The sequence below is a fragment of the Mixophyes fleayi genome, chromosome 2 (assembly GCF_038048845.1).
Source record: "Mixophyes fleayi isolate aMixFle1 chromosome 2, aMixFle1.hap1, whole genome shotgun sequence".
Lineage (NCBI taxonomy): Eukaryota > Metazoa > Chordata > Amphibia > Anura > Limnodynastidae > Mixophyes > Mixophyes fleayi.
The window spans coordinates 76,586,939-76,605,950 of record NC_134403.1 but is presented as its reverse complement, the minus strand read 5'-3'; the positions used below and the strand labels follow the sequence as shown (position 1 = coordinate 76,605,950).

At 41.1% G+C, this 19,012-nt stretch overlaps 1 protein-coding gene across 1 annotated transcript in view; it reads left to right on the top strand.

The window, feature by feature from the left end:
• LETMD1 (LETM1 domain containing 1) overlaps positions 1-19,012 on the top strand; it is a 34,620-nt gene that overhangs the window by 6,134 nt on the left and 9,474 nt on the right. The window contains exons 3-7 of the mRNA XM_075199321.1: positions 669-784; positions 2,367-2,449; positions 8,448-8,634; positions 10,136-10,237; positions 11,707-11,859. Of these exons, the coding sequence (XP_075055422.1) occupies positions 669-784; positions 2,367-2,449; positions 8,448-8,634; positions 10,136-10,237; positions 11,707-11,859 (641 nt within the window). The remainder of the gene's footprint in view (positions 1-668; positions 785-2,366; positions 2,450-8,447; positions 8,635-10,135; positions 10,238-11,706; positions 11,860-19,012) is intronic.

Here is a 19,012-nt window from a genome sequence, read left to right as displayed (position 1 = left end):
ATATAAGTCAATCCAGAGATCTGTGCTTATCCACACTAGTTTCAGTTCTATAGCTTCATATAATGACCTTTGTACTTTGTCTCGAATCCATATGATGGTGAAAAACAGCAATCTGTGTTGAATTCTCACAATTTGCAACTACAAAAGTTCACTTCAGTTATGATGCCTCACTTCCACCCTTAAGTAGACCTCTAAAACTGCCAACTGTTATGCCACAGTAACCAGGGGCCTGATTCATTAAGGATCTTAACTTAATAAACTTCATATTTAAGTCTCCTGGACAAAACCATGTTACAATACAAGGGGGGCAAATTAGTATTCTGTTTTGCACATAAGTTAAATACTGTCTGTTTTTCCATGTAGCACACAAATATCAACTTTAAATTTCAGTGTACAAATAAGCTATCAAGTATTTGTGTGCTACATGAAAAAACAGTCAATATTTAACTTATGTGCAAGACACAATACTAATTTGCCCCCCTTGCATTGTAACATGGTTTTGTCAAGGAGACTTAAATAAGAAGTTTCTTAAGTTAAGATCCTTAATGAATCAGGCCCCAGGTTACTTTTGCTAGTGTTTATATATCATGGAATTTGCTGTAGTTTCAAACACATCTCCTAATTCAGCTTGTCATATAGATTCATCTTCTGTGGTCTATATTCTACAGGTTTTCGAATGGTGTTAGTTGATGGAAAAGACGTAAGAAGGATCGTCAAGAAAATGAACAGTCAGAAATTACCATATCACCAATTGCCTTACAGGGAAATGGAAAAATTGAGACAGGTACGTTCGTATAAATATGCCAATCTTTCTAATTCATATATAGAAACTAAGGCACATATTTAAACAAGTGTTTAATAGATCTTTCGATTCTATACGTCTTTCACAAGCCCTTCTGGTAAGGCACTTAATGCGAGTAAGAGATGTCATATCATTATCGTTGTTTAAAGTGGAACTTTATTGTGCACTGGTGTTGTTGGTATGGAGGAGTTACACTGAGCCTTCCCTGGGCATGGATCTGCTAATTGGGTGCAGAATGTTTCGGATTAAAATTGCTTTGTGCCGGGATTTCTCCTTTAAACAGAGAGTCTGTGTGTATGGTAATGGAGGAGACCTTTTCAGCGCGTGGCCGGTAGCCTCTGGGTCATGCTGTTTTGGAGCAACCCTCCCCAATGAAGCAACAGTCCAGCGTTGACCAGACAGGGGTTGGTTTTCACTATAGCAGGGAAATGCCATGCTTATGGTCCCCTTGTTATAGTGGAAACCAATCCAGATTGGTGAACGCTGGGGGTGTTTTGTTTTATATTTTTATTATTTATTCTTTTACACAGTGCAGCATCTGTGGTCTGAATGCAGATAACAAATTACTTGCTATTCAGTTGCACGTGGTGTTTTTCTTCCCTTCACTTCCAAATTTAATAGATCCAATGAATAAAATATGGAACACAAGAGCTTGTACACCCTCACTCCTGTAAATGTGTTATCATTCTGTACTAAGCGCCAAATGATAACGCTCCTCAAAGTGAAGCGAACACTTGTCTATTAGGCTACATCATTTTTGTTAAAAGGGTGTTTAGTATCCCCTGGAGTGTGATTTATACCATTTTCTCACATAATCATTCTGCATATTCCAAAATGGATTATATATTGGTGCATCAATCTCTTCCCAAGTATTGTTTCAACAGTGGTTTGATTACCGGGTCAGACCGCGCCACGTTGTTAGATGCTATGTTATGGCAAGAATTGGAGATTTCTCTATGAGAAACACTACACCTGATATAAACCATGAGTTATGAATAGGAAGCCCATGAGGCTACCTTGAGAGATCATCTTATTGGTTGTATCAGTTGCTTCAAGAAAATTAAGTGAGGGGGTAGCACGTGTCTGCCCTTTGAGAACACATTATCAGAAAACATGTGAATAAATAGTCCACACGAGGGGGAATCAGCGAAGGCCTTGCTTTGAATGAAACCTTTTTTCTTTGAGCGTGGTAACAAAGCGGATCATCAGTTTGCTAGTAAACTAAAAGTATACAAACAGCTGTAAAATCCCACTCATGACGAGAATATTTTACAGTAAGTGTTTCCCCTCCCCTATCCCTACATGTAATTTGAAAATGAAACTTTTTTAAAAAAAATTGTAGAAATTATAGGTTAAAAAAGAAAATTGGCATTAAGTGGTCTTTAAGAAAGCATGTTTAGCCTTAATTTCAATGCCCACATATTAGTTGTGATAGAATATGATTCTGTTTCTGTATATATTTAGGTGTTAAAAATGTTACTGGTAAATTTAGTACTTTGTTTACTCCTTGCAGGCCGTATTAGTGTGTTTTTCCCCCCAAATAGCCTTTCTTTGTCTCCTCTAGTTCCGAAGAGATATTATAAAAGCCCTCCCTGTGATGATTATTTCAATTCCACCATTTGCCAACTACCTAGTCTTTGTCTTGATGTAAGTATAACTTGCAGCCTTGTGCTGTTAAATGAAACTGATCAGCTTATTGTGAGTTGTGTAGTTTAAATGCAGCTTGGTAAGAGGTAAATGTAAATCTTGCATTGATGAGTGTGTGATGGCAGTAGGCTGCCTTCTGCCAGGAGGTACAAATACATGTTTGAGTACATTAAGATGTTCTATTTCACTCGTTAGACTACTGATCTGTAGGTTCATGATCGTTGTAAATGAGGACAGATTGGCACACCCGAGGCAGGGGCAAACGCAGAATTTGTAGAGGGGGGTTTCCACACCACGCCGCCAGTGGGCGTGACAAGAATGCATGGGTGCATGGCTATAATTTTAGACAGTGCTTGGCTACTCTCCAACTCTTCCTATCCCAATAATATACATGGGCAATGCTGTGTGCGCTACTGTTAGGTGCACGCAGCTCTCCCTTTTCAAGCAGAGCCGTGTGAAACAGGATCAGAGTCCAGCCACCTCAATTATACAGTGTCCCAGGCTTGGAAGGGGGTTTCCAGGCACTAGGAACCCCCCCCTCAGTTTGCCTATATGGGGAACAAGAACTCTCCCGTATTCAGTGTGTACAGGACAATTTTAGTAGCATGAATTGTCTGTAACACATCCAGAGTAACGGAGTATAACAGAAACAGGATAAGAAATCACAATCTGTTATTTGATGACACGTTTTATGGAATTCCAGTAACCCTACAATGGAGGTGCAATACATTTTACACAGCCTTTCCACTACAATAGCAATGTCTGGTGTTATTATTGTAGATGACAGATAAAATTAGCAAACTATGCCCCCCTCCTGTTTCACCATTCAGGCTGTCTAAGAGTGTATACATTCCTTTGCTTTTTCTATTCTCATAAAGGTTGATATTTCCTTAATTAGTTCTTTCTGATTCAATAGGAGAGCACCATCTTCATCTCTTATTCCAAGATAGCTGTTATTTCCTAAATTCTTAGGGGCCGACTCAATTCTTTCACAAATAACGCGGCGTTAGCAGTATTACAGTTATTACGGTAAAACTGCGCATAATTACCCTTAATATGGTAATTTCAACACTGGATTTTTACTGGATTTTTTTTAAATCCAAGTTAAAATTACAGTATTAACGGTAATACTGTTAACGCTGCGTTATTCACGGCAGAATTGAATCAACCCCATAGTCTTAAAATGCTCATAACATATTAACACGTTATCCATGTAAACTAAGAGAACATATTTATAGTATTCTTACTTAGACTATAGACAGGGATCTCCTTAAGACTGGGTACACACTTCAGAAAATTTCTTGCCGCGATTTCGCTGACGATTTTACCAACGACTACAAAAAAAAAGGTCTAGATCAGCATGGCGATTCATGTGTACACACTAAACACGATTTACCTTCAGATTTGTGCTAAAAATCAAATGATTTGCTTTGGAATGATAATTGTTCATCGTTGTAGAGTACACACTTATGTGATATCGGGTCGAACAGTTGTGATTGGCCCGATTAATTTGCTGAGAAACCTGTAGTGTGTACCCAGCCTTAGTCCTGATGAATACTGCATGTACATATTACGGGCGTGATTTAAAGTTAGGAGTAAGCCCAACTAGACAGTACAATTTTACACCTTGGCAAAACTATGTAGTGCTGCAGGCAGGGGGGGATATAAAATGTGCGGACAGATTTAGAGTTGGGAAGGGTGTGATCCTACCTCAACGCTAAATACTGGTGCTAAAATAAAGTTGCCCTTTGCATTTCAACATGGTTTGTACAGCTGGATTTTTCCCCAGGTCTTTATTTTCTGATTTTTCTGCTCTATATCTAGATCTTAATGCTGCCCTCTATACAGAATTGCAGTGTACATGCATTTCTTTGTTAGCTGCTCTACATAAGAGAGTATTTTCACTGTTGTGTGCTTTACATTTTAACATGTATTCTGTAGCAACGAGCATAGCTTTATCCATTTATTTTGCCTATAGATTGTAAGCAGGGCCCTCTTACTGCTTTCTCTGTTTGTTAAAACCCAGTTTTGTTTTAGTACCATGTTTGTTCTCCATTGTAAAGCTTTGCAGAGTATCCGATTGCTATTCAAATCAATTATTTATTTATCAACATTTATTTATAATGTCCATTTACATCCTAGTGCTTTGTGAGCTTGGGGTAATCGAATCAATGTCCATGTTTCATTTTTTTATGGACTGAATAATCGATCTCTTCCAGAGTTGCAGTATTGCTTGTGTGTAAGTCTTGTGTGAGAGTCCGCAGGCTGGAATTCTTTCTTGTGATCTACTTTGCCCTTTGCAGTTATGTGAGTTTAAATCCCCCTGCCTGCAGTACAACATAATTTTTCCAAGGTGCACCATTGTACCTACTACCTGGCTTTACTTCTAACTGTAAATCAGGCTCCTGATATGTACATGCAGTATTCACCAGGACTAATTCTGGGCACACACTACAGAAATTTCAACCAACTTTTTATGCCGAGCGATTTTACATGCGATCGATGTTCCGATCGCTCGGTCCATGGACTGCATACACACTATCCCTGTTTAGGACGATAAAGGGAAGAGCGGACGTCCCTTTAGCGACTTTTTACAGGCATGTTGTCGTGAGCAATGTAATTTCGTACTCGCTGTTGTGGATCGGTCGGAAGTTTATACACACTACACAGCGGAAACGAGATTGGAACGAAAATATTAAACGGTACGACCAACCAAATGAGGCGACAATCGTCCATTTGGGCAGACTTTCGACCATCGTGTCACTGCACACACTGACCCGACTTTTGAACAAGCGGTTGTATGTCGGCTGATTTAGCCGATTATTGGATGAAAACTGTGTAGTGTGTACTCAGCTTAAGTCTGGGTACACACTACAGATTTTTCAGCCAATTATCGGGCCAATCACAAGATAAACGACTGTTCGACCAGATATCACGTAAGTGTGTACTCTACAACGATGAACGATTATCGTTCCAAAGCACATCGTATCATTTGATTTGAGTTTTAAACCGGGCCAAAAATCTCGTTCAACGATGGAACAATGTCATCCAAATCTTGCTGTCACGATCGGCAATGACCATAGATATCTACAGAGTGTGCAGCCACTATCTTTTCAGCTGATGGTGACGGATAAAGAGCACAGATCTGAAGGTTGTTGCGGAGTGTGAGGTTGCTGGTGTCAGAATTTTTGGTGAGGAAGATTTTTTCTAAATACACTTTGGGGTATATTTACTAAACGGCGGGTTTGGAAAAGTGGAGATGTTGCCTATAGCAACCAATCAGATTCTAGCTTTCATTTATTTAGTACATTCTACAAAATCACAGCTAGAATCTGATTGGTTGTTATAGGCAACATCTCCACTTTTCCAAACCCGCCGTTTAGTAAATCTAGCCCTTTGTGTCTTACTGTCTGGTTTTTTTTTTTTAGGTTTAAGGATTAAAATGATATAAGCTTTGATTTGTTCCCTTTACCCTACCCCATTTTGGAGTTCTTGGGATGTTCATAAAGATTTGCAGCATTATTGTTTGGAAGGCTGACAGCCATGAGCACATATTTTCACATTTATACAAGACTGCACTTTTTTCTGCAACTCCATTTTTGGCTGGAGGTGCAGATGTTGAATAAGCTGCCCCTTTATCAGTACACTCTCCTCCATTATCGGTCTGGTGCATTGCAGACGTGCTGGAATTTGTTAGATGATATTTCTGGCTTTTCTAGTGTCTCTCTTTTGTGTTTCATCTAATGAGTTATACAGTGTTTGTTTCCAGGTGGGGTTTCTGTCCCCAGTGGCCCACACACGGTCACTGTGGATCTTCTCTAATATATGGCTCTAATCTATGACTTCCTCTACTCTGACTTGCTTTAGGCAGCAGCACACTTATAGCTTTTGTTTTACTGCAGCAGATACATTTCATGAGTATATTGCAAGGTGATATAACTAAATCAGAAGTCATTTTTTGGTCCATCAACTGCATCTAGATGCCTGTGTCCCAGACACCTATGCCATACATGAATGCACTTCTGATGAGTGGACTGGGTGCTGGGTTCAGCTTCATTGTCTCTGCCTTTCAGCTCAGGTGACTGTCTGTCTGTTCCCTCAGCTAGGATTTCTGAACCATGCTAATTGTGCATACTTTGCCATTGAGATGAACAGAGAGGACTCTGACACACTGAAATTTAAGCTCCAAGAATACTTGTGATCCTGCTGTCTATCGCGTCTTTGAGACGGACAGGCTAGACAGCTCAACTAGGAAATTACGGAGGAAGTGGTTAGCCAAAGCAATAAGGAACTCAGAAATTGAGCCGCTCCAGGCCCAGACGGAGTAACAGCTCTATGCTACAAGACATTTGTGGGGACTCTCGCTCCCATGCTGATTAATCTATTTAACCCTATCGTGGAGGGCGCCAAATTCAGTGAGGCCACCACTAGGGCAGAGAGAGAAGGAGCCTAACCCCAGTGATTGCCACTGTTGTCCTTCCCGACTAATTGGGGTTTATACCGGGTTGCTAGGCCTCAGATAACACCAGGGGGTAAATGTATCAAGCTGAGAGTTTTTTGACAGGTTCGAAAAGTGGAGATGTTGCCTATAGCAACCAATCAGATTCTAGCTGTCATTTTGTAGAATGTACTTATTAAATGATAACTAGAATCTGATTGGTTTTTTCAAACCCGCCGGAAAACTCTCAGCTTGATACATTTACCCCCAGGAGAGTGATTGATCATATATTTGCTACAAACAAGCAAAAAAACCTTTAACCTTGTAATGCATTTATCAAATGCAGCAAGAAGCACGACTTGCACCTTCATGTGTGTAACTCTGTCTAGCAAGGGAATGACAGAATTACAGATGGCAGATTTCTACAGGCAGTAGTGGTTCTGGATTTCAACCCCAGAGCAGCAGTTTTGACTAATTGGTCCACCTCCACCCCCTTCTGAATTTATAACATTACTTGACAGGGTTGCCCTCTATTACCTTTAATGTTTGCATTGATCATGGAACCACTGTCTTGGTGACTTTGCAGTAATGCCAGAATTTTTGGTAACAGAGCTGAGCATAAGTAGTTATGGACAATATGCGGACAATGTGCTTTTGAATATTTCTAAACCGCACACTGACCCACATCTGGTGGTGCTGCCACAAAATAGCGCGGTTCTGGCAGGATTTGTGTAAACTAATTGCACTCCGCACAGGAGTAAAGTTGCCATGTTACCTTTACTTCTCCCTTCTCCTCAGATTAATCCCAGGAATACCAAAGCGCATACACAACTAGTCTGGCATATCCTTAGCGCATCCAAATGTCATATAGCTTCGTATTAGAAGTAGACCGTGCGTTCTTCTGTTTCCTCAATCCTAAACCATTTTTTGGAAAATGTACAGAATAAAGTAACTAACATCCTACATTATGTATCACACAAATTATATAACACTTCCATCCATTCCCCTCTCTATGTCCTGTACGATTCACCTCTCCTGTTTTCCTTTAGCCCTGTTTCCAAAAAATCAATAAACATTTACAAATAAAACTACCACTCCTGCATTGGATAAGCTATTCATGAATGAGATGCCCCCCTCTAAATCTGGAACATATAGTACATTTTTGTGTCTTATTTGTGATCCAGGTATCCACTGATCAATTCCTTTCACAGTGATATTTTCTCCATTTACAGTGAGCACTTTATAATTTATATTGGTCTGGTTGAAAAAAAAAAAAAGCTTTTGTCATTGATCATGTTTTCAGCTAAGTATCTATGCTGGTTGTAACTTTTTTACCCACCCATGCCCCCCCCCCCCCCCCTATTTTCTTATTGTGCAGAGCTCCAGTGAGAAGCCCTGCTACAGTAATAGTGATGTTATATCATTGAGACATGGATTTGTTCTGGATAACATGGAATAGTGCATGTATACATGAATATTAAGACTTTTCCATTATTGTTGAACATTTGTTTGACAAATGTTGAAATAAAATTAAGGCCACTTCCTCTGTTCTGTCCCCAGGTATTTCTTCCCTCGGCAGCTGCTAATCCGACACTTTTGGACTCCAAAACAGCAGGAGGAGTTTTTGGACATTTATCACGATTTGCGGAAAGGAGTCTATACAGACTTGATGGACAGTTTGGTAAAGTCTGTGCCTAGGGTGACTGAGCAGCCTTTACAGAATCAGATGTTACAGCTGGTCACACAGGTATTGGTTAATACTGGCTTTATCTTGTGGTCTGTGATGCTGCAGAGGCCTGGGTCATCTATAACAACATGCCAAACAAAGCCTGCAATCAGAGGTTTAACTGTATGCAGGTGCACTTAACTCAGGAATAAACACATTGAGAGTATTCTCAGGTATTTTGAGTGTATTTATTAAAAAATGACAACAACCCTCCCCCCCAGAAACCATGATTCCTACCATTTCATCCCATCACTTAGCCATCTTTAAACATATAGCTCTATACCTATATTGTATACTTATTGATGTTCATACAGCTTTAAAACGGCGTTTCTGGAGAATACCATTTTAGAATAAAAAGGGACAGTCTCATGATGTTGTGTGAGATACCAGGCATTGGATATCTTTTTCTTTTTTTTTTTAAATAAATTAAAGCACCTTGATTTAAACCACAAAGGTTCTCTGCAACATAACACTGCTGTAAAGGAGAATCATACTGTAGAACAGCAAAAGACATAATGAGTGACATTTATAGAAAAAAAGAAAAAGGTACATGGAGATTTTTGTGGATAATTACGGAAAAGGCAGCACTGGACATATTGTATGTGAATGCTGGAAGTCATTCTTTTGTTATGTTTTTTTATTAGTTTTGTTTGTAATGATTAATAAAAACCATATAAAAATAAACACATCGTGCCCCATACAAAAGAAATAAAGTAAACAAACAGTGATGCATAATGTAGTGTCGAGCTGAGTTGTGTGCCTGCAGATTTGGTAAATTAGTTACAGGTGCTAGTGCACCCCAACATAACTGCAGATCCTCGTTGACGTAATGCCATCCAATGCAAGGAAACTTATAGTAAAAGGAGATTTAGCAAAAGAGTTCCCTCCTTTCGCATCCTTCATCTCCGTCCAATCTTCCAATTCCTGATAGTATATAGATCTCTGGAACACATTCTTAAAAAACTGACACAAATGCACATTTTTTTTAATGTAAAGTAATTTTTTAACTCTATAGGAGCTTCTTGGATAAAGATGACAACATAGAAAATATGGAACGCAAGCTGTAGCTCATACAATTGAAAGTCCAACTTGCCTATGACGGCAGTGTGATATATATGTGATACATATAAATACCATAATAAACTTGTCAGTAGCAAATTATAGTTTTAAGTACTATAAACTAAGATGTCACCTGAGGGAGGCAGTGCAAAATTCACTAAACCTTATAGATTTTTTTTAGTCTGTATTTTATAAAGGGAAAATAGCCTTACAGACGAGATCTAGCGATGAATTGGAGGAGTAGATTGTTCCCATGATAGGGGCACCTCCAAGCAGTGGGTACAAATCTGTATTCACCAAGGACTCCACTCACCCATTTACCATGTGTGTCAGTGATCTCTGTGATGTATCCTTCAGAAGTCCTGTTTGTGTCCCACCTTGTTGCTGTGCCCTTTATATCTGTCTTGTTGTAATCTTTGTGCAGTAGATGGGCTGCTCATCTTAAGCAGATCTTTCATTCTAGGTGCAGCGTGGAGTTCACCCAAGTGTAACTGAGATCCAGGATGTCAGAGACGCTTTCTCAGGTCCACCTTACTGTATGAGCAGACTTCATGTCCAGCAAATGGTAGGGCGCTTTCCCTGACTGCAACCCTACAAGCCTCCTTTCAGGTTTCCTTTAATGTGCTGCCCTAGGACTAAACTGCTGCAGTGTCATTTAACAAATATTTATTTTTGAACATGTGCTTTTCAAAATGTATAACTGTAGTGGGTTTCCCTGCACCCGGGGACTTCTGTCCTCCATGCAGGAGGACCCAGTCTGCAGAGGAGGCCCGTCCTCCATTATGGCATCTTGGTCCGTGACTTCAGACCTAATTAGATTTGAAAGTCTCTGCACCAATAGTTGATGCATTGGTACTGTCATATCTGATCATGTCTGTGAAATGATGTAACCAAGGAAGGGAGGTCTCAGCAGAGGAACCCCCAACATACAGCTATGGGTTATGTTTTCTTAATAGAACAGGCTCAAAAGTCATCATGTCCTTTACACAGTCCCCTATACAACCTTTTTCATTTTTTTTATTTTGCATATTAAATGGTTAAGTCATATTTGTTTGCTGGCTTTATGAGCATGTAATGCAGGGTATAGTACGCAGTCATGTTATACTCTGGACTTAAGTAAGTGGTACTAGGGTTATACACGCTTCTTTAAAATAACACTAATATCACCCAAGTCATGTATCCTTTTATATGCCCAATGTCTTTGTCCCACATATATAAATAATTCTATTATAGCTCTCGGCACCACTAAAGACTGCAGTGTAGTTTTAGATTGTTTGTTTGTAATTTAAAGGTGTCACTTTTACATTTACTGTTTTTTTTTATTTACTTTATTTAAACATAGCAAAACAAATGTTAGTGTTTCCACTCCACTTGTTTACATGAAAGATTGATGTAAATTGGTGCACTTTTTTTTTTTTCTTTATAAATCCAGAGCCAAACATCTGTTTAGAGTGATAAATATTAGGGCCTGATTTAGTTTATTATGTAGCACATAAGTTAAACACTGGCTGTTTTGTCATGTAACACAAATACTTGATCGCTTTATATATACACTGAAATTTAAAGTTGACATAGGACATGCCTTACCCCAACCTTAAATCTATCCCCACATTTTAAATTTACCTCCCCCCTCCAATGCACCAAGGTGCAAAGTTACTTTTTTTTTTTTTTTTTTTAAATGAATCAGGCCTATGATGTTCTCAGTAGGTATCTTGGTTTCCTATGTCACTCTTTGACATATGCTCAGTTAATGAGGCATTAACAGAGGTTTTACAGAGAGATATACCCATCTATCATTATTATATTTACAATGACTGTCTGCGTTGCTTCTATGATTGTGCTTGTGGACTTCGCCATAAATGCATGCTTTGTGGATGATCTCCCTGAAGTATGGTACATTTGAATCACTGATTCAGCAAATAAAACATATCCGCCTGTCTTCCTTTGTGAGTTGCACAAAACCTTAATATTTGAAGTTTGAGGACCTCTGTCCTGCGACATCATGTTACTGATGCAGTGTTTTGTTTTGTACAGAAATCTTTAAGTCGCATCATGTTCCTGACACCGCACCTCCCAGCTTTTTTCCTTCAGCGACGCCTCATGTCACACATCTTTGAGATTCACCAACTGGACATTGCACTGCTCCAACTTGGGGTCAAAGAACTCACTGATGAAGAAGTAAAGAGGGTGAGATGCTTGTTAATTATATTATTTAATGTCTTCCAAGATATTCTGACTAGACACAGCCATAGATATACACTTGGTAATGGACAACTAAGCCTAAAATGAAATTTTATATATGAAAACTTTGAGAAGCTTGTCAGAATCGCACAAGACTACATCTTCGGTTAAGTGTTGCACACAGGGACTGTACGCAAGGTTAAAGGATACACTCGAACTTGAACGTCAGATGTTTTGTTTGGGAGCACATTTGCATTATATTTTTGAGTTGGATTAGCTTGTATCTTAGCTTTTATATGTTCTTATAAACAGAAATGATCCATTTTCATCTCATTTGTTTTGTGACTACAGTAATAGACATTAATTCTTGCAAGTCTGTTTTCTATGTGGCAGCTTGACCAGTAACACAATACTCAGAAAATGTACGTAAAATGCTATTTATTGTACTGTAAGTATTAATTGCTATGGAGGAACTTTGTATATACATCAGTATTTACTCTACACGATACATCTTATCCCCTACACACATGCCATCTTGAACATCTAATTATAGATGAGTCCTCCTACCAACTGGAAAATCACAGACAATTTCATAACTTTTTATATGTCTTGATAAACTTTTTTTTCTAGTAAATTAATCATTTTGACCATCTAATTTATATCTGTGTTTTGGTGGTGCTACAAATACAATGCGCCCTATTGTTCACGGCAAATTATTATTGTGAGATTCATTTATCAATGTGCATTAAAAGCTTAGAAATGTTAATGAGTTGACTTGACCATATATTGCGCTTAAGATAAGTAGTTTTATGCCGGAAATAAGCTCGGACAGGGAACGGGGCACGTGTTCCTGTCAGGTTCTCCTACTTTGCAATCCAAAGATAATGGACCTCAAGCTATTTAAACTAGGGATGTGCACCGGCGACTTTTGAGGTCTCGTGTTTTGTGTTTTGGATCCGGATTTTCGTTATTTTTGAGGTTCGGATTTGTCTCGCAAAACACTTGACGAAAGGTCTCGGTTCGGATTTAAGGTATTGGATTCGGATTTTTTTTGAAAAAAACATAAAAAGTTTAAAAATCAAGTTTTTGGGCTTATTTTCACTCCTAGGCTATTATTAACCTCAATAACATTCAATAACAAGCATTTCCACTAATTTACAGTGTATTGTGAACACCTCACAATATAGTTATTAGTCCAAAACGTTGCAACAAGGTATCTTTCTGGACTGCGTAGAGGAGTGGGTCACCACAATATATATTAAAAACCCTGAACTTTTATGATTCGCACCAATAATGTACCTGGACTGCGTAGAGGAGTGGGTCACCACAATATCTTAAAAACCCTGAACTTTTATGATTCGCACCAATAATGTACCTGGACTGCGTAGAGGAGTGGGTCACCACAATATCTTAAAAACCCTGAACTTTTATGATTCGCACCAATAATTGTACCTGGACTGCGTAGAGGAGTGGGTCACCACAATATCTTAAAAACCCTGAACTTTTATGATTCGCACCAATAAATGTACCTGGACTGCGTAGAGGAGTGGGTCACCACAATATCTTAAAAACCCTGAACTTTTATGATTCGCACCAATAATTGTACCTGGACTGCGTAGAGGAGTGGGTCACCACAATATCTTAAAAACCCTGAACTTTTATGATTCGCACCAATAATTGTACCTGGACTGCGTAGAGGAGTGGGTCACCACAATATCTTAAAAACCCTGAACTTTTATGATTCGCACCAATAATTGTACCTGGACTGCGTAGAGGAGTGGGTCACCACAATATCTTAAAAACCCTGAACTTTTATGATTCGCACCAATAATTGTACCTGGACTGCGTAGAGGAGTGGGTCACCACAATATCTTAAAAACCCTGAACTTTTATGATTCGCACCAATAATTGTACCTGGACTGCGTAGAGGAGTGGGTCACCACAATATCTTAAAAACCCTGAACTTTTATGATTCGCACCAATAATTGTACCTGGACTGCGTAGAGGAGTGGGTCACCACAATATATTAAAAACCCTGAACTTTTATGATTCGCACCAATAATTGTACCTGGACTGCGTAGAGGAGTGGGTCACCACAATATATTAAAAACCCTGAACTTTTATGATTCGCACCAATAATTGTACCTGGACTGCGTAGAGGAGTGGGTCACCACAATATCTTAAAAACCCTGAACTTTTATGATTCGCACCAATAATTGTACCTGGACTGCGTAGAGGAGTGGGTCACCACAATATATTAAAAACCCTGAACTTTTATGATTCGCACCAATAATTGTACCTGGACTGCGTAGAGGAGTGGGTCACCACAATATCTTAAAAACCCTGAACTTTTATGATTCGCACCAATAATTGTACCTGGACTGCGTAGAGGAGTGGGTCACCACAATATCTTAAAAACCCTGAACTTTTATGATTCGCACCAATAATTGTACCTGGACTGCGTAGAGGAGTGGGTCACCACAATATCTTAAAAACCCTGAACTTTTATGATTCGCACCAATAAATGTACCTGGACTGCGTAGAGGAGTGGGTCACCACAAGATATATTAAAAACCCTGAACTTTTATGATTCGCACCAATAAATGTACCTGGACTGCGTAGAGGAGTGGGTCACCACAATATCTATTAAAAACCCTGAACTTTTATGAATCGCACCAATAAATGTACCTGGACTGCGTATAGGAGTGGGTCACCACAAGATATCTTAAAAACCCTGAACTTTTATGAATCGCACCAATAAATGTACCTGGACTGCGTAGAGGAGTGGGTCACCACAATATATATTAAAAACCCTGAACTTTTATGATTCGCACCAATAAATGTATCTGGACTGCGTAGAGGAGTGGGCACTGGGCACCACAATAAAATATATAAAAAACCTTCAACAGATCTGCATTACACTACACATACGGCTGCTCCTCCATCCTCTCCATCATATACATGTTGGAGTTTTAGCGTGTGACAACCTCTTGTTTTTGATAATGTCAGTGCATTTGGAATATTTTTCAATTTGCCCCACACCACTGAATGTACTTTATCTATGATACGCAATACGCATCTATCTATCTTGACTGCGTAGTGTGGTGGCCCCGGTACACAATTTGGTACCGAGGCCACAATATAATTAAAAAACCCTCCACGTGTCGGAATTCCACCAAACAAGTATCTGGACTGCGTAGTGGGGTGGCCCCGGTACCCAATTTGATACCGGGGCCACAATACCTCCTCCAAACATGCTACAGACAATTCGTCATTGAGAGACCCCAGACAGACAGGGTCGAAGTGTTATTGTTTGACTTTGTAAACCCAAAAAAATGTCCCTGTTGCACTTGCACATAGTCGTGCAATGAAGACTGACTTTTTCATTTAAAGGCACGATCTTTAAAGTGTCAGAAAGAGAGAGAAGACACAGGAGAGGAGAGTTGTAGCTGGGGACCTGGGGTGGAAGCTCCCAGGCTCCCCCAGCATTGCCTGGAAGTCTGAGCGTGGTGACTGAGCCAGGGCAAGGAATGTGTGCCCTGGATGAGGGGGAGAACTCCATGCCACTATAGTGAACCCAAGAGAGAGGGGGACACTGCACATGGAAGAGGCCCTGGAGTGAGGGCTGCTACAAGAGGCATGGTAGCTGTAGTGTCAGATCCTGAGGCTGAGAGTACACAGAGTGACGTGTCAGAGCACAGGAGACATTATCCCCGCAGAGGAGGGATGAGCTGCAGTTGAGAGGTATGTTGTTGAAATAGGACATGCACACTTTAACAAACCAATCATTTCAGCGACAGGGCCTACCAAACAACTTTGACTGAAATGATTGGTTTGTTTGGGCCCCCACACCAAAAAAGCTATTCATCTCTCCCTGTACAGACTAAACAGGCTCTACTGAGGCAAGATGTCGTCCTCATCCTCAACCTCTGATTCCTCTCCCCCTACAGTGTCTACTTCCTCCTCATCACACATTATCAATTCGTCCCCGCTGGACTCCACAACCACAGGTCCCTCTGTAGTATCTAGAGGGCAGTGCTGTACTTCATTGAGGAATTGATTATTCATTTTTATAAACATCATTTTTTCAACGTTGTGAGGAAGCAACCTCCTTCGCCGCTCACTGACCACGTTCCCCGCTGCACTAAAAACTCTTTCCGAGTACACACTGGAGGGGGGACAACTCAGGTAAAATAGAGCCAGTTTGTACAGGGGCTTCCAAACTGCCTTTTTTTCCTGCCAGTAACAATATGGACTGTCTGACATGTCTACTTGGATGGTGTCAGCAAAGTAATCATCCACAATTTTTTCTATTGTCACAGCATCCAATGCAGCGAGAGTAGACATGTCTGCAATGGTTGCCAGGTCCTTCAGTCCGGACCAGATGTTATCAGCATCCCCGCCAGTGCCTCTTTTGGGAAAACTGAGCTTTTTCCTCGCAGCCATAGATGTGGAAGAAAATGAGGGTGGAGCTGTTGGCATGTCACGGTCCTCTTCAGAGGACAATCTCCTGACCAGCAGGTCTTTGCACCGCTGTAGACTTGTGTCCGCCGGAAACAGAGACACAACATACGCTTTAAACCGAGGATCGAGCACGGTGGCCAGAATGTATTCCTCTGACTTTAAAAGAGTGACCACCCTCGGATCCTGGCAAAGCGTACGAAGGGCTACATCCACAAGAGCTACATGCTTGCTGTAATCGCAATGGCTTACCAGCTCCTCCCTCACTTTCTCCAGCTGCTTCTGCAACAGCCTGATCAGGGGAATGACCTGACTCAAGCTGGCAGTGTCGGAACTGACTTCTCGTGTGGCAAGTTCAAATGGCTGCAGAACCTTGCACAACACGGAAATCAGTCTCCACTGCGCTTGACTCAGGCGCATCCCCACTCCTTTGCCTATGTTGTAGGTGGCTGTGTAGGCCTGAATGGCCTTTTGCTGCTCCTCCATCCTCTGCAGCATATAGAGGGTGGAGTTCCAGCGCGTCACAACCTCTTGTTTGAGGTGATGGCAGGGCAGGTTCAAGCTTTTTTGATGTGCCTCTAGTCTGCGGTAGGCACTGGCTGAATGCCGAAAGTGTCCAGCAATTTTGCGGGCCACCGCAAGCATCTCCTGCACACCCCTGTCACTCTTGAGGTAATGCTGCACCACCAAATTAATGGTGTGGGCAAAACATGGGACGTGCTGGAAATTGCCCATATTTAATGCCCGCACAATGTTACTGGCATTGTCTGACACCACAAATCCCCATGAGAGTCTAAGTGGGGTAAGCCACTGGGAGATAATTTCCCTCATTTTCTCTAATATGTTGTCAGCGTTGTGCCTCTTATTAAAGCCTGTAATGCACAATGTTGCCTGCCTTTGCATGAGCAGCCATTTTGTAGATGCTGCTACTGATGCAGCTGTTGCTGTTGCTGCGGAAGGGGATGCATCTACCCAGTGGGCTGTCACAGTCATATAGTCCTTCGTTTGCCCAGAACCACTTGTCCACATGTCCGTGGTTAAGTGGACAGTGGGTACAACCGCATTTTTAAGAGCACTGAGGACACTTGATCGTACTTCTCTGTACATTTTTGGTATCGCCTGCCTAGTGAAGTGGAATCTCGAGGGGATTTGGTACCGGGGACACAATACCTCCATCAACCCTCTAAATCCCACTCCACTGATGGCGGACACCGGGCGCACGTCTAACACCAACATTGCAGTTACAGCCGCAGTTATACGCTTTGCAATAGGGTGACTACTATCGTATTTGGTGGTCATGGCAAACGACTGTTGGACGGTCAATTGTTTGGTGAAAGACTTAGCGGTCTTACGACTTCCCCTCTGGGAAGATGACCGACTAACAGCAGCAACAGCAGCAGTGGCAGTAGTAGGCGTACCGCTGCAGGATTCCTCGGATGAATCCCGTATTGAGGAGGACTCAGTCTGGCTGCTGACTTGGGCTGCAGGACTGAATCTGATGGAGATTGTGGAGGAAGTTGACGAGGAGGGTGTTGCTGGTGTGTATCCAACTGGACCACGGGATTTAGGTGTCCCTGTACCGATGAGGGTCCTAGCCCCAGTTCCTGAACTAACCACTGAACTATGAAGGTTATTCAGGTGACGTATAAGGGAGGATGTTCCTAGGTGGGCAAGATCCTTACCCCTGCTTATTTGAGCTTTACATAAGCTACATATTGCCATACATTGGTTGTCTGGATTTGGATAAAAATAACTCCACACCGAAGAGGTGCATTTTTTGGTCTTCTGACCAGGCATGACGATGGGCTTTTTCATCCCATGGACATCAGCTGTTTCCCCCCCCTGGTGCCTCATTTACAATAACCACATCACCATCCTCATCATCAAGTTCCTCCACAGCGCCAGCTACATCATCAATAGCCTCCTCCCGAGCCACCTCTTCCCGTACAGTGATGGGAAGGTCAGGCTTGACAACCACCAACACCCTTGGACTCGCCTTGGGGATTTGTGATAATTTCTCTTTAGAAGGCAGAGTTGTTTGCTGTTTTGTTGCTGACAGCATAACTCTCTTCAATTTTTTGTAGGGGGGGGGAGGAGGAGGAGGGCTAAGATCCGTGGGTGAAGCTGAACCACTAGTCATGAACACGGGCCAGGGCCTAAGCCGTTCCTTGCCACTCCGTGTCGTAAATGGCATATTGGCAACTTTACGTTTCTCCTCAGATGATTTTAAGTTTCTCTTTTTGCTACTTTTTCTTAACTTGGGCTTTTTGGATTTTACATGCCCGGTACTACGAGATTGGGCATCGGGCTTGGAAGACGACGTTGATGGCATTTCATCGTCTATGTCATGACTAGTGGCAGCAGCTTCAGCATTAGGAGGAAGTGGGTCTTGATCTTTCCCTACTTTATCCTCCAAATTTTTGGTCTCCATTATATGTAGCACAAGATACTGCAGAATGTGTGAACTTGGTAATATTGCAGTACCAATGGACTTATACTGGTGGATTGGTTTTGCAAATTTGGTTATAATTATTATTTTTTATTTTTTTTTTAAATTTTTTATTTTTTTTTACTTTTTTCTTATTTTTAAAAAACTTGGGAATAGTGGGGAAATAACTATGCCCTTAGAAGCACAGAGCACAGGACACAGCACCACTGGACTGAACAGGACACGGCACAGGACCCAGCAGCACTACGG